We start from the raw sequence: 15,715 nt of genomic DNA, 5'->3' as shown, positions 1-15,715 counted from the left end.
CTCCTCACACCTGGTTGTCTAGGGCCTAAATGTAAGGAAAAACTCAAACTTGCAGACACTAGGCCCTCCATTGAATTAGTTTGAAACTCCTAATCTAGGCCTATTTGCTTTAGACTATATTATAGCTAAGCAATATTGACCAGCTATATAGCAAAATATGTGCGTCATGAAGCAATTACAAACGCTGAATGGTCTCCCAAATTTGGGTAAATTTTAACGAGCTGTAACGAATTACAGCACAGTGGCTTTTTTTATTTTTTAAAATTGTAATGCCATATTGCCTGAAACTATGGTTGGGCGGTATCCTTGTCATCTATGCATAGTCACTTTAATTAACTCTACCTACATGTACATACCACCTCAACTAACATTGACTCTGTACCGGCACCCCCCCATATATATATTGTTATTTTTTACTGCTCCTCTTTAATACTTGTTACTTTTATCTCTTATTCTTGCCGTATTTTTTTTAAGCTGCACTGTCGGTTAGGGGCTCGTAAGCTCGTAAATTACAATGACGCCCTTCCTAAAGGTCTCTTATGGGGTCTGGGATTCAAAATATACTGTTGTATTCGGTGCATTTGATCCAGATTTCCATACATTCATACCTTTCCTGTACCATATTTTATTTAACTAGGCAAGTCAGTTAAGAACATTCTTATTTACAATGACGCCCTTCCAAAAGGTCTCCTAGGGGGTCTGGGATCAAAAATATAGGACAAAACATACATCATGACAAGAGAGACAACACAATACAATAAAGAGAGACCTAAGACAATGTAGCATGGCAGCAACACAACATGGTTGCAGCACAAAACATGGTACAAACATTATTGGGCACAGACAACAGCACAAAGGGCAAGAAGGTAGAGACAACAATACATCACACAAAGCAGCCACAACTGTCAGTAAGAGTGTCCATGATTGAGATATAACTGCCTAGTTTGAGTGTTTGTTACAGCTTGTTCCAGTCGCTAGCTGCAGTGAACTGAAAGAGGAGCTACCCAGGGATGTGTGCGCTTTGGGGACCTTTAACAGAATGTGACTGGCAGACCATGTGTTGTATGTGGAGGATGAGGGCCTCTGTAGATATCTCAGATAGAGGGGAGTGAGACCTAAGAGGGTTTTATAAATAAGCTTCAACCCGTGGGTCTTGCGATGGGTATACAGAGATGACCAGTTTACCGAGGAGTATAGAGTGCAGTGATGTTTCCTATCAGGAGCATTGGTGGTCCTTCTGTAGCTCAGTTGGTAGAGCATGGCGCTTGTAACGCCAGGGTAGTGGGTTCGATTCCCGGGACCACCCATATGTAGAATGTATGCACACATGACTAAGTCGCTTTGGATAAAAGCGTCTGCTAAATGGCATATATTACATATATTATTGGCATGGAACTCTGTTTGGGTCTTTGCGTGTCAAAAAGATACATGTCAAATAACTATATGCAAATGTTGGCCAATCACTATATGAAAAACTTCTCATTCATCATCACCAACAAATGACTAAGTCATGTCTTGAAAACATGACTGCTTTTTACATTTTGCCAGCGAAGTGCAACCACCTTTACAACCACCCCAGGAGGATCGGGTGGTTCAAAGGTAGGATTAATTCTGGTAGGTTAGGTAATACCTGGCAAAAGTCAACATTAACCGGCACAACTACCTAGTAATGTTAGCTAGCTAATGATTGCAACAGCTAACGTTACCACGGGGGGCGCGAGTATGTGCGCCGTCGACTATGCTGAGTGTCATTATTGTAACTTTTATAGCGTTTGCACATGTCAGATTTCAATCATTCAGGAGATGGAATATTGCTGGAGTCCAAAGGCGGCAAACCCGGGAGAAGCATCGCTGACCCTAACATCCTGCAGCTGAACAGGATAGGTACATTTTCCCTATATGCATGAGGACACAGTGCGATGCACAGTGCTTGCTTTGTAAGTAAGCTAGGTGTGAATCTGTCTTGAGATTAAACATAGACTTATTGAAGGTTATTTTACTGATTTAAAGATCATGGACTGTCCCTGTTCTATATTATGATTTTTTAAAATTAGATTTAAATCATGTTTCCATATCTCAGTATCTTTAGAGTATCCTGTGAGGCAGATCAAAGTGCCCTATGGTCAGGACGAGAGCAGCTTCTTGAAGGTTTTGGGGGAAACATTCCCCCAAATGAATCCAAATGTGGAGGCCTTTAAGACAGACAGGAGAAGACTTGTTCCCCTACAAAAAAAGGATTGTTGTCAAGACAATGGAGGACATAGATGATGTGGTTGAATTGGTGGCTCAACCATTTGTCCAAGGGAGCATGCAGGTGGCCTTGGAGCAGTAAGTCAACTCTAGTCATAAATCTGTACAGAAGTTGAGTGAACCTCTTTCATCAGTACTCATACGAGTCCAGATTTTGTCACTGATGATCACATTTGCATTAAGATCGTTTGGACTCTTCCCCAATTCTCAGGTACTGATGAAAGACGTTCACTCAACTTCTGTTCTTCCGGGGTAAAATTATCTAGCTAGTTATTAACAATGGCTGCCTAATTTCTCGAAATGGTAAATCTGCCATCTCTGATTGCACCAGACTGCTGATCACGGACAGAAGAGATGGACTGCAACCATCAATAGCCAGGTAACGTTAACTTAATGTTAGTATCGGTGAATCGTTGTGACACATGAAATACGAGTGATAGTGTAATCAATGTGTAATAACTACGTAAAAAAAATGAATGAGGGTGTTAATTATGTGATGTGGAGTCATATTCAGGTCCTGATTGGTCAAGAAGCTTATTTGACGCGTCAAAGTGTTATTTGACGTGTATCTTTTTGACACGGAAAGACCCAAATGGCATTTCATACATTGGTGGCAAATCTGATGGCCGATTGGTAAAGACCATCTAGCAGCTCGAGAGCACCCTTACCTGCTGTTCTATAAATTACGTCTCTATAATCAAGCATGGGTAGCAACAGGTCGCAGTAACTCGTAACTATGACTAGTTCGTCAAACAACAAAGGGCAAGAGTGATACAGCCTGACTTGGCGGTTGATTGCTGGCTGATAATGTTAAAAACTTCGCCAACATATTTCTAATAATAAATCATTTTACAAAATCAGTTAATCATAGTTAGATATCAAGATTAGAGCAGGTAAAAATAGAGCATCTGCGATTTTAAAATATGTTGCGATTGTACTGGTTGTCGACTTACTGATTTCTCAGGGTTGTAGAACTCATTGAGTAGTTCTTGGCTTCAATAACCGCCTGGTATATCCTCAGTGAGTGACCATCACTGGCCACGAAGCAGGCACTGGTTGAGTTGCAGTAGACACCTGCAGTGGAAAAAACCATTACAACCTGACAGTAATTGTAGCTACAGGGTTTTCAAAGGTCAATCCACTGACTGTCTCCTTCCTTACCAAGGCAGTTGCTAGGGATGAGTGTGGGCAGCCAGGCTATGTTGGAGAAGGCGTAGGAGTGGAGAGAGTTTTTCCTGGCTAGCTCAGATACCCCTCCAGAGAAGGACAAGGGCTCCACCGGGTCCACCTTCCACAGGATGAGCTTGCTGTAAATGGCATTTGGATCCTTCGACATGGCACCCAGGGACAACCGGCAGGGCCTGCCCCTGATGGGCTGGGAGAGGGTGGCCATGACACTGTCCATGTCGAGGGTGCGCATGGCATTGTGGTGCGAGGTGGTGAGGAGCAGGGGCAGCAGGGAGTGGCAGGCCAGGTTGTTGAGGTGGAAGCAGTGGCCGCAGTAGCGCGACTTGTGCGACACGCTAAGAACGGTTGAGAAGGCCGACTCCTTGGCTAAGCTGACCGCCCACTGATTCAGGGAGCCGTCTGCATGCATGGCGATCATGAGCGCATTGGGGGTAAAGATGCTGAGGAGCAGGGTGCTGGAGGCTGCCTTGCTCTGGCCGTTTGTGATGAGCACCGAGGAGGAGTGGGGCAGGCTGGCGGATGCCATGTTGGATGGCCAGTTCCACGTTCTTGTTGCAGGCGTACATGACCAAGCTACGGCTCAGAGAGTTGGCTTCGACCGTGGGAAGGCCACAGGGATCTGAGACACAAAGGACACCTGTCACGGGCCAATGGAAACACATTTGCCAGTCAGTGCTACTTTAGTTCCTCACAAAAATTCCTTAGCATCATTATGCACTGCGTTTTCCGCTGTAAAAAAAATAAGAAATATTTAGTCAGCCAGCCTTAATAAACCTGTATGTCACTTAAATAGAGATTCCATCAGCAGCTTTGACTGCCGGATCAAGAGGCTCAATCATTATACTGCAGAGAAACGCATCAAGGGAATTTCCAATTTCATATAATGTAACACTTAATTTGAATATACAGTAATTAACCCAGTGTCAGTGAGAATCCATTAATATAAAATAAAATGGAAGCTGTACAATGCAACTGTTAAAATGATTCAGTGTTACAGAGACAGCTCGTGTTGTTTTCAACATTGCATGTATAAAAAGACACACAAAACAGAAATTGGTCAATCGGTCACAAGGTACAATCAGTCACACCACATATACTATATCTAATGTATCTTCTATTATGATGGAGAAACCCCTAGATGTCAGTTTTGCTCGTTTGCTGATGCAAATACAATATTTTGACAAAGTGCGTAGGTCAAAGATGAAATGCATCGTTCTATTGTAAATGTAAAACAGAAATGTCAGTCAGGTTGCTTTCCCAATGAAGGTAACGTACCTGGACCTGCCGGGGTGATACTCATCCAGCATGTCAACGTGCCACTCCAGCAGAGCCGTCCATGGGGTGTATACTGAACAGCATGTCTGCACCTGGTCCTTCACCGCTGCAGCAGGCAGCTGGACGGACGCCACGTCGGGTCCTCGTTCTGCCGCACGTCTAGCAGCCTCCTCTACCTCCTGCTCATAGTCAGACATACACACAGGAGAAAGCTCACAGCCTAGTCCTCATATCCACACCACTAAAGGGTAAATACATGATAGGCTCTCAAATGATACATTATTCACAAGTCTTTCGCTTTCGTTTTGGTAAATATCAAACTGCTCTAGAATTCTAAAACTGTTTAGTTAGAATAGAGTTATGGATAACTTCTTGTCATTGTCAAACAATTTATCAAAAGAGGTATATTACACCACAACAAAAAATTGCACTTTCATTTCAAGGTTAAAAGTTAATCATATTGGCCAATGCCTTTTTGAACGACATGTTGTGCAATCTGGTCAAGTGTGAGAATGCTGTCATTTAGAGCGCTGGGGTGTGTTTCCTAGGAACCAAGCGGAAGCAAACAGCCAAAAACAGTGAGGGACGAACCTGAACTTTTCCAATGAGAAAATGCTACATTTGATTCTAAAACGTTTTAATTGCGAAACGTTTTCCATTACAAAAACGTTTTCCATTGCATAACGTTTTGCTACGGTGTACACTAATGAATACACCGCTGCACGCTACCTACCCTCCTGGGAGTTTTTTTTTGAGTTGTGCTGCTCCATGCTGCCCCTGAGCTGCTGCAGGAACACCTCCATGGCTAGGGTAAGGTACAGCTCCTGGTTGTTGAGCCAGTGCACGGTGAAGGGCCCGCCAGGCTCCTCGTCATCCCACCCACACAGTGACGTGATGGAGGGCAGCAAGGGGATATCTGCACCACATATCATCACTAACTCTGTACAGTAATGTGTGTGTGTAGGGCCCAGTGTTAACCCTGGTCAGGTTACATTGCCAGGAAACACTTTATAGCCTCAATATGTGCAACGATGACTGATCCGTCAGATGTGCTTGTAAGACCAAGTCTAATCCTATTCTTAACCATTAAGTACAGTAGAGTTTGAGAGAGGCTGTTAAAGATACGTTTTATCCTAAAATGAACTGCAATGTAAACAATGCTACTGAACCTCTTTATTAATGGTTTGGTTTGTGTCTTGAATACCTGTGGCAGGGTTGATGCTGGCAGCGATGTGGAAGTGGCAGAGAGAGTTGGCATGGAGCATGCTGTTGTAGTGTGTGCTCTGCTGGTACAGGAGGCAGCCGTCAGGGAGGGCTGGGCCACACCTCTCAACAGGGCTCTGCACAACTCCTGCAGGTTCAACTGAGGCAAGAGACAAAATGGCTCCTAAGTAGGGCTCCCTCTCTTTGGAAAGCCAGACAAACTAAAATAGTAGCTTTGATATCGCAGTCAGTGATTTTAATAAATTATTCTGCAATTGTCAGACTTTCATCACATTTACATATGAATTTTTTCCCCAATGTAATGTGTCTCTTGCTTATGTGTTTCTGCGTTTCTGGCGAGATGCATAACCATGTAATGACCACCTTCAAGTTTTGTACACTAGAAGTAATGAGGAGAGTGCATCCAATCATACAACTAGTTCCTAGGTCACCTCAACAAAGGCCAAAATACATTAAGAAAAAAGAGCGGAGGTACAGTAATTCAAGGGTGTACTGTACAGAAACAAGGACAATTTTCTTAATGAAGTTCTCAAGGGCTGCAAATCCTGGAAAACAATCTTCCTGGCAGATATCCAATTCATTATGCCCTTTAGCTCTAAGCCAGCTGCTCTCACATCTTCTCACCAGCCTGATGGACTATGAAGCTGCGCTGGAGACACTTTTCTTACCTCCAAGGTGTCCCTGCCCTGCGTTTTGATATGAGAGGGAGTCTTGTCGATTTGAGCATGTCGCTGTTCTGGCTGTTATTAACATGTCTGATGGTGTGTCCGGACAGCAAAGTGTCACTGGGAAGCAGGGTCTCGGCCCACACGCGACACGCACTGTCCTTACAACAGGTCAGTAGCATATTACCCACAGAAGCCCTGGAGGGAAGGGAAACACAACACAGAGAATAGAGCTTTGTCAGATCAGGTATGGACAAACAAGGACAATATCAGTGCTTCTAAAACCTTTAACGATGGGCATTACCGTGGAATGTACTTGTTGGTCTTTCTCCAGAAGAAGCCTGTCACAGATCGTGGGTGGGCCAGGTAGACAAATGAGAAGTCCAGCTCTCACTGGGATTAAGTACACATTTACTACAAAGGCTAATGGCTATTTGAGTGTGCACTTAATGAGTCATGTGTTTCTCTGTACAGTCTTTCCTTTAAAACAAAACGAGTGGCGCAGCAGTCTAAGGCACTGCATCTCAGTGCTAGAGGCGTCACTACAGACCCTGGTTCAATCCCAGGCTATATCACAACCGGCCGTGATCGGGAGTCCCATAGGGTGGCGCACAATTGGCCCAGCGTCGTCAAAGTTAGGGGATGTTGTTGGCTGGGGTAGGCCGTCATTGTAAAATAAGAATTTGTTCTTATCTATGATAAAGGTTAACTAAATCAAATAAAAAATATGACACCAAAGGCCACCCTGGCAGTTGCAAAGAATTCTCCATCTGGAGAGAACTTCATGAACTGAATTGGGGAAGTGGTTCAATCTAAGCGAGTGGGAAACGACAGCATATCAGTAATGCATGAAAAGGTTTTTGGGAATAAAAAAATAGTGCAGTTCCTACTTGTAGTGCCAGATACACATCCAGGGACACTGAGGGTCACCAAGGGTTATTTCTGCAAGTTCTCCTTCCTCATCCAAACCATCACTGATATTAGACCACAGCTGGAGGCCCCAATTGGGAGATGAATGCCTGTGCGCATCAACAACAAAAAAACAGACAATAAAATAAAAACATATTGGGGAAGCAGGTTGCCTAGTGGTTAGTGTTGGGCCAGTAACTGAAAGGTTGCTAGATCGAATCCATGAGCTGACAAGGTAAAAATCTGTCGTTCTGCCCCTGAACAAACCCACTGTTCTAGGCAGTCATTGTAAATAAGAATTTGTTATTAACTGACTTGCCTAGTTAAATAAAGTTTCAATTAAAAATAAAAATGTGAAAAACACATTCTTATTAGAAAAGATACAAAATACACTCATCAAAATGGTTTGACCTGTTGGGGTCCCAGGCCAGGTTGTGTTCTAAACTGCAAAACAAACTATCCAATCGTCTGCCACTGGTAGCTCAGTTTCTATACGCGCACAAGCATTAGAACAATCAAATCCAAATGTCAATATCAACTCATTCGGAACAATAGATGTGTAATTTCCTTGCATATGTAGTATTAGGAACTAATAGTGCAGTCATTAAGAATCAATTACTTCTTTAGAATCAATACAAATAGCAACAAACAGCAACAATGAAGAGGGGGGGGGGACATTTTAATCAACGTGAGGACATTGTCACTGATTATAACAAGTACTATGCACATACTTGTGACTTTTGAGAGAACTGAGTTGCAGACCAATGTGGAGCGTGAAGATGATCAAAGACGACAGTACTGAAATATGCATCAAAGAAATTAGTACATAAGCTAGCCCAATTGTTAAGGAATCCTCACAGATTGTTTTTAGGCACATGTTCAGGGAACCGAACAGAATAAAATCCTACCCAAGGAACCAATATCCAAAAAGCAGAAAAATGTATTTTACTTTAAGCATTTTACCACATGCAAAATGTTTTGTCTACTTAGCATAATTTGAAATCTGACCAAATAATTCACACATAGAAATAATGTTGGCCTAACTAATGACTGATCCAAATGAGGTATTTCCATGGCTATGCACACAATTAACTACAGGCAAATGCTTACTTGCTTAGAGAATATAGGTTGTCTAACAGAATAGAATATTCCAACTGTCAGGAAGACTAAATGTCATAGAGAATTGTCTGAGTCACAGTTGTTTGTCTATTTATTGCTACAATGACAGACTAAGGCTCATGGGACAAAATTACGTATCAGGACCTTTTACCCCGTCTTTAGTCGCTGGCTGGGTTTGCTTCTGTTCCTTAATTTTCTTTCAAACAAACATTGACATCTATTGTCAGCGTAGACAGCTCAATGACTAGTACATAACTGAAAATGTATTGTTAACCTAAGAGGAACGCACAATGGATCCATGCAACATGGACCGCTTTGTGCGGTACACCATGTATACTGGGCCATTTTATTTTTAGTCAGATGTTTATTTAAACAATACAAAACATACAAAAAAGACATCATACACCGAGTATACCAAACAATAGGAACACCTTCCTAATATTCAGTTGCACCTCCCCTTTTGTCCTCGGAACAGCCTCAAATCGTCGGGGCATGGACTCTACAAGGTATCGAAAGAGTTCCACAGGGATGCTGGCCCAAGTTTACTCCAACAGCTGGATGTCCTTTGGGTGGTGGACCGGTCTCAAAACACACAGGAAACTTGTGGAAAAACCCAGCAGCTTTGCAGTTCTTGACACAAACCGGTGTGCCTGGCACCTACTACCATACCCCGTTCAAAGGCACTTACATACACAATCCATGTCTCAAGGCTTAAAAATCCTTCTTCAACCGGTCTCCTCCCCTTCATCTACACTGATTGAAGTGGATTTAACAAGTGACATCAATAAGCAATCATAGCTTTCACCTGGTCAGTCTGTCATGGAAAGAGGTGTTAATATTTCATATACTCAGTGTGCAGATGCACAGAAACGTCAACGACATCACACCTGCACAGCCCCACCTGTTCTCACCCCCCATCTCCAGTGCCTACACTACTCTCCAACCACGTCCTCAAATTGCACCATTTTGTTCCTCTTCGTTGCCCACACTTTCAATATTTAGATAATGAATCACCACATTTCTCCATTGTCTTAACGATGGAGGATTGGTTGATTTCCAGTTAGGTAGTTGATGAGTATCATCCAACCCATCGGGTCTCTCTGCACACTCATATGACATGCCTTGAAATCTGCAGACAAACGATTAAAAAGAGCATTTACATTGAAACACTTCTGACAGCCAACTTCCTAACTCCGCCGATAACGTTGACTTTATAGCATTCCCAGAAGGCATAGATAGTTACTGTTAGTTTACACTGAAGACAAGACTGTCGTTATGCTGTAAAATTTTGTGAATTTTGTCTCTTGCATATTTCATTCTATACATAGTTTAAACTGGATTAAACGTACATTATTTCAATAGTTATGTTTCAACATTCCCCCCATCTTGTGCCAATCAGTTATTTTTAAGTCTTGGTTCCAATAGTTCATAATTCTTTCTAAGAGGTTGTCAACGACCGAAACATAAACACTTCTGTCTGGTGCAGACACAAAAACTACTCACAAAACACAGGTGGGAAAAGGCTACCTAAGTATGGTTCTCAATCAGAGACAACGATAGACAGCTGCCTCTGATTGAGAACCACACCCAGCTAAACGCACAGAAATAGAAAACAAAACATAGAATGCCCACCCCAACTCACGCCCTGACCAAACCAAAATAGAGACATAAAAAGGATCTCTAAGGTGAGGGCGTGACAGATGTCCAAATGATTTCAAAATAAAATTGTGATATGAAACTTAAGTATTTAAAAAAAAACGACATTGGTCAGTCCAAAATTGCATTCGAATTCTGTCATGGAAATACAATGTATTGGTGCATTCTGAAAAGCTATCCAAGGATTGTTCCATAGGGTTGTGTTTTTGGGAACGATATTGGTTATTGTAGAATCTGTTTCATTTTTTTATTTTTGTAATTTAACCTTTATTTAACCAGGTAGGCTAGTTGAGAACAAGTTATCATTTACAACTGCGACCTGTTCAAGATAAAGCAAAGCAGTGCGACACAAGCAAGAACACAAAGTTACACATGGAATAAACAAACATACAGTCAATAATACAATAGAGAAAGTCTATATACAGTGTGTGCAAATAAGGGGATGAGGCAATAAGTAGGCCATAGTGGCGAAATTATTACAGTATGGCAAATTAAACACTGGGGTGATAGATGTGCAGAAGATGAGTGTGCACGTAGTGGTACTGGGGTGCAAAATAAATAAAATAAATAACAATTTGGTGATGAGGTAGTTGGATGGGCTATTTACAGATTGGTTATGTACAGGTGCAGTGATCTGTGAGCTGTTCTGACAGCTGGTGCTTAAAGCTAGTGAGGGAGATATGAGTCTCCAGCTTCAGTGATTTTTGCAGTTCGTTCCAGTCATTGGCAGCAGAGAACTGGAAGGAAAGGTGGCCGAAGGAGGAATTGGCTTTGGGGGTGACCAGTGAGATATACCTGCTGGAACACGTGCTGCGGGTGGGTGCTGCTATGGTGACCAGTGAGCTGAGATAAGGCGGGATTTACCTAGCAACGACTTATAGATGACCTGGAGCCAGTGGGTTTGGCGATGGATATGAAGAGAGGGCCAGCCAACGAGAGCATACAGGTCGCAGTGGTGGGTAGTATATTGGGGCTTTGGTGACAAAACGGATGGCACTGTGATAGACTGCATCGAATTTGCTGAGTAGAGTGTTGGAGGCTATTTTGTAACTGACATCGTCGAAGTCAAGGATCGGTAGGATAGTCAGTTTTACTAGGGTATGTTTGGCACCATGAGTGAAGGATGCTTTGTTACGGAATAGGAAGCCAATTCTAGATTTGATTTTGGGTTGGAGATGCTTAATGTGAGTCTGGAAGTAGAGTTTACAGTCTAACCAGACACCAAGGTATTTGTAGTTGTCCACATATTCTAAGTCAGAACCGTCCAGAGTAGTGATGCTGGACGGGTGGGTAGGTGTACGATCGGTTGGTGTACCAAGGGAATACCCCAAGGCTCGATCCTAGGTCCCACGCTCTTCAATTTACATCATCAACATAGCTCAGGCTTTAGGAAGCTCTGTCATTCATTTATATGCAGATGCTAGTCTTATACTCTGCTGGCCCCTCCCCGGATTTTGTGTTAAACACTCTACAACAAAGCTTTCTTAGTGTCCAACAAGCTTTCTCTGCCCTTACCTTGTTCTGAACACCACCAAAATAAAAGTAATGTGGTTTGGTAAGAAGAATGCCTCTCTCCCCACCAGTGTGATTACTACCTCCTGAGGGTTTAGAGCTTGAGGTAGCCACCTATTACAAGTACTTGGGAGTATGGGTAGACGGTACACTGTCCATCTCTCAGCACATATCAAAGCTGCAGGCTAGAGTTAAATCTAGACTTGGTTTCCTCTATCGTAATTGCTCCTCTTTGACCCCAGCTGCCACACTAACTCTGATTCAGATGACTTCTTAAGTATACATCTATGGAAGATGGAAACAAGTTCATATGTGAGCACATGCAGATTTTCACTGACCTTTTTCAGCTCCATGGTTGGGGTATGCTTGGCATAGCAAGCGCACTCGGATATTCAATACTGAATTCTATGTTAACATATTGTTTAATGGCTCAATCAGTGGAGGCTGCTCATAATAATGTCCAGAATAGAGTAAATGGAATGATATCAAACACATGGTTTTCATGAGTTTGATACCATTCCATTCACTCCATTCCAACCATTACACTCCATTCAAGACAGTATTATGAGCCGTCCTCCTCTCAGCAGCCTCCACTTATCTCAATAAAAAGGTCAGCCATGCCATATGTGTATTACACTGTAGCCTAGCCAGTACACCTTAAATTAGGCGGAACTACCACCAATTTTCCCTTGGGGAAAATAGTCTATCCTATTCTGTGCTTTGCAGCAAGGGAAGGAGACTCGGCTGCAACATGTATTTGAGGAGGATCTCATTCTGGGCAGTGATCGGACAGATGCCACTCAGGAAGCTCCCGCCACAGACACTGGTAGGATGAGGAAACACACACTACTATAACCTTCACTTTGCTCTTGTGTCCCATCTCATTCAGTGTAATAAACATGTCATTGTGTGTTTGTTTTTCTCCTGCAGCCTCCAGCCAGCCAGGCTTCTCTGCCCGCTTCTTCCTGGTAGTGGTAGAGTTTACCCAGACTGGCAGGTCCCTCCTGCATATGTGGCATCTGGAACTGGCAGCTCTCCCAATCATTATGGGTGTGTACCAACAACTACACTCAAGGATTAATTTATATCTTAAAGCGTTGTGTGCAAGTCAGCTAGCTTTATCTTGGCACCCAATTTTTGGCTCCCATCTGTTTTTGTGTGTCCTTACAGACGAGACCAGTGGTCCGCCTGAGAGGGCGAATGTAACCTCATCAACTCTGAATTGCTGTCACACCCTGACCATAGATTGCTTTGTATGTTTCTATGTTTTGTTTGGTCAGGGTGTGATTTGAGTGGGCATTCTATGTCGTGTGTCTAGTTTGTCTATTTCTATGTTTGGCCTGATATGGTTCTCAATCAGAAGCAGGTGTTAGTCATTGTCTCTGATTGGGAACCATATTTAGGTAGCCTGTTTTGTGTTGGGTTTTGTGGGTAGTTGTTTCCGTGTCTGTGTTTGTTTCACCACACAAGACTGTTTCGGTTTTCACATTTATTGTTTTGTATATTTGTAGTGTTTTTCCCGGTATTCGTCTTGATTAAAAATGTTTAACCCTAACCACGCTGCGTTTTGGTCCGCTTCTCTTTCACCAGAAGAAAACTGTTACAGAACCACCCACCACAACAGGATCAAGCGGCGTGGTGAGAAGCAGCCTGCATCACAAGACTCATGGACTTGGGAGGACGAGTTGGACGGAAAAGGACCCTGGGCAGAGCCAGGGGAATATCGCCGCCCCATAGCAGAGCTGGAGGCAGCAAAAGCAGAGAGATGGCATTACAAGGAGCAGGAGAGGCAGCGATGTCAGGATTTCGGGACATGTGAGCAGAATCTGGACTACGCAACTTGGGAAGAGATAGACAGGTGGGCGGTCGACCCAGGGAGAGTTCCGGAGCCTGCCTGGGATTCGATGGAGCAGTGCGAGGAAGGTTACAAGAGAATGAGGTTGGCGAAGCGAGCACGGCGACGCGGTAGGAAGCCCGAGAGTCAGCCCCAAAAATGTCTTGGGAGGAGGCACACAGGGAGTATGGCGAAGCCAGGTAGGAGACCTGCGCCAACTTCCTGTGCTTACCGGAGAGCGAGAGAGACTGGGCAGGCACTGTGTTATGCTGTGGAGCGCACGGTGTCTCCAGTGCGGGTGCATAGCCCGGTGTGGTACATACCAGCTCCTCTTATCGGCCGGGCTAGAGTGGGCATCGAGCCAGGTAAGGTTGGGCAGGCTTGTGCTCAAGAGCGCCAGTGCACCTGCATGGTCCAGTCTATCCAGTGCCACCTACACGCACCAGCCCTCTGGTGGCAGCCCCCCGCACCAGGCTTCCTGTGCGTGTCCAGAACCCAGTACTCCCTGTTTCTCCTCCCCGCACTCACTCTGAGGTGCGTGTCCTCGGCCCAGTACCACCAGTACTGGCACCACGCATCAGGCTTATAGTGCGTCCCGCCTGTCCAGCGCTGCTAGAGCCTTCCTCCTCTCCAGCACAGTCTCCCGCCTGTCCGGCGCTGCCAGAACTCCCGCCCCTCAGTCCAGAGGCGCCAGAGCCCCTCAGTCCAGAGGCGCCAGAGCCCCTCAGTCCAGAGGCGCCAGAGCCCCTCAGTCCAGAGGCGCCAGAGCCCCTCAGTCCAGAGGCGCCAGAGCCCCTCAGTCCAGAGGCGCCAGAGCTCCTCAGTCCAGCGCTGCCAGAGCCTTCCTCTCCAGCGTTGCCGGAGCTGCCCGTCTACCCAGCGCCGCCTGAGCTGCCCGTCTGCCCAGCGCCACCTGAGCTGCCCGTCTGCCCAGCGCCACCTGAGCTGTCCGTCTGCCCAGCGCCGCCTGAGCTGTCCGTCTGCCCAGCGCCGCCTGAGCTGCCCGTCTGCCCAGCGCCGCCTGAGCTGCCCGTCTGCCCAGCGCTGCCTGAGCTGCCCGTCTGTCCAGAGCCGCCAGAGTCTCCCGTCTGTCCAGAGCCGCCAGAGTCTCCCGTCTGTCCAGAGCCGCCAGAGTCTCCCGTCTGTCCAGAGCCGCCAGAGTCTCCCGTCTGTCCAGAGCCGCCAGAGTCTCCCGTCTGTCCAGAGCCGCCAGAGTCTCCCGTCTGTCCAGAGCCGCCAGAGTCTCCCGTCTGTCCAGAGCCGCCAGAGCCGCCAGTCAGCATGGAGCCGCCAGAGCCGCCAGTCAGCATGGACCCGCCAGAGCCGCCAGGATCTTCCAGAGCCGCCAGTCAGCCAGGATCTTCCAGAGCCGCCAGTCAGCGAGGATCTGCCAGTCAGCGAGGATCTGCCAGTCAGCAAGGATCTGCCAGTCAGCCAGGATCTGCCAGAGCCGCCAGTCAGCCAGGATCTTCCAGAGCCGCCAGTCAGCCAGGATCTTCCAGAGCCGCCAGTCAGCGAGGATCTGCCAGTCAGCCAGGATCTGCCAGAGCCGCCAGTCAGCCAGGATCTGCCAGAGCCGCCAGTCAGCCAGGATCTGCCAGAGCCGCCAGTCAGCCAGGATCTGCCAGAGCCGCCAGTCAGCCAGGATCTGCCAGAGCCGCCAGTCAGCCAGGATCTGCCAGAGCCGCCAGTCAGCCAGGATCTGCCAGAGCCATCAGTCAGCCAGAAGCTGCCAGAGCCATCAACCAGCCTAAGCTATCTCTCAGTCCTGAGCTACCTCTCAGTCCTGAGCTACCCCTCAGTCCTGAGCTACCCCTCTGTCCCGAGCTGCCCCTCTGTCCCGAGCTGCCCCTCTGTCCCGAGCTGCCCCTTTGTCCCGAGCTGCCCCTCTTTCCCGAGCAGCCCCTCTGTCCCGAGCTGCCCCTCAGTCCAGTGGGGTCATTTAGAAGGGTCGCCGTGGTTAGGAGGCCACAGAGGCGGACAATGAAGTGGACTAAGACAATAGGTTCAGGTTTTGCGCACCTTGGGGGGGTCGGTTTTCACATTTATTGTTTTGTATATTTGTAGTGTTTTTTCCCGGTAT

At 45.8% G+C, this 15,715-nt stretch overlaps 1 protein-coding gene across 3 annotated transcripts; it reads right to left on the bottom strand.

Moving 5' to 3' along the window:
* Positions 1-618: 618 nt before the first annotated feature.
* On the bottom strand, positions 619-4,888 carry LOC118357890 (dmX-like protein 1). Of its 3 annotated transcripts, none has more exons than XM_035735199.2 (4): positions 4,714-4,888; positions 3,412-4,167; positions 3,204-3,324; positions 619-2,223 (listed from the first exon to the last, which is right to left on the bottom strand). In XM_035735199.2, exons 2-4 carry the CDS (start codon positions 3,962-3,964, stop codon positions 2,124-2,126), a joined length of 774 nt encoding a protein of 257 aa, XP_035591092.1. In that variant the 5' UTR covers positions 3,965-4,167; positions 4,714-4,888; the 3' UTR covers positions 619-2,123. The 3 variants fall into 3 exon arrangements, with proteins under 3 accessions (XP_035591092.1, XP_035591093.1, XP_035591094.1); XM_035735200.2 differs by having other exon boundaries at positions 3,412-4,075; XM_035735201.2 differs by having other exon boundaries at positions 3,412-4,057.
* Positions 4,889-15,715: the final 10,827 nt, after the last annotated feature.

Source organism: Oncorhynchus keta, chromosome 25 (genome assembly GCF_023373465.1).
Source record: "Oncorhynchus keta strain PuntledgeMale-10-30-2019 chromosome 25, Oket_V2, whole genome shotgun sequence".
Taxonomy (NCBI): Eukaryota; Metazoa; Chordata; class Actinopteri; order Salmoniformes; family Salmonidae; genus Oncorhynchus; species Oncorhynchus keta.
Note: the sequence above shows the minus strand (reverse complement) of the source record. Positions and strands in the feature narration are given on the sequence as shown.

What these genes read in the sequence shown, in the direction of transcription:
- LOC118357890 (XM_035735199.2), bottom strand. Translation starts at nt 3,964, where the DNA reads ATGGCATCCGCCAGCCTGCCCCACTCCTCCTCGGTGCTCATCACAAAC. An exon ending in CATCCCTAGCAACTGCCTTG is followed by an intron (nt 3,325 to 3,411) that starts GTAAGGAAGGAG and finishes TTTCCACTGCAG; the next exon opens with GTGTCTACTGCAACTCAACC. An exon ending in TCTACAACCCTGAGAAATCA is followed by an intron (nt 2,224 to 3,203) that starts GTAAGTCGACAA and finishes CTTTTTTTGTAG; the next exon opens with GGGAACAAGTCTTCTCCTGT.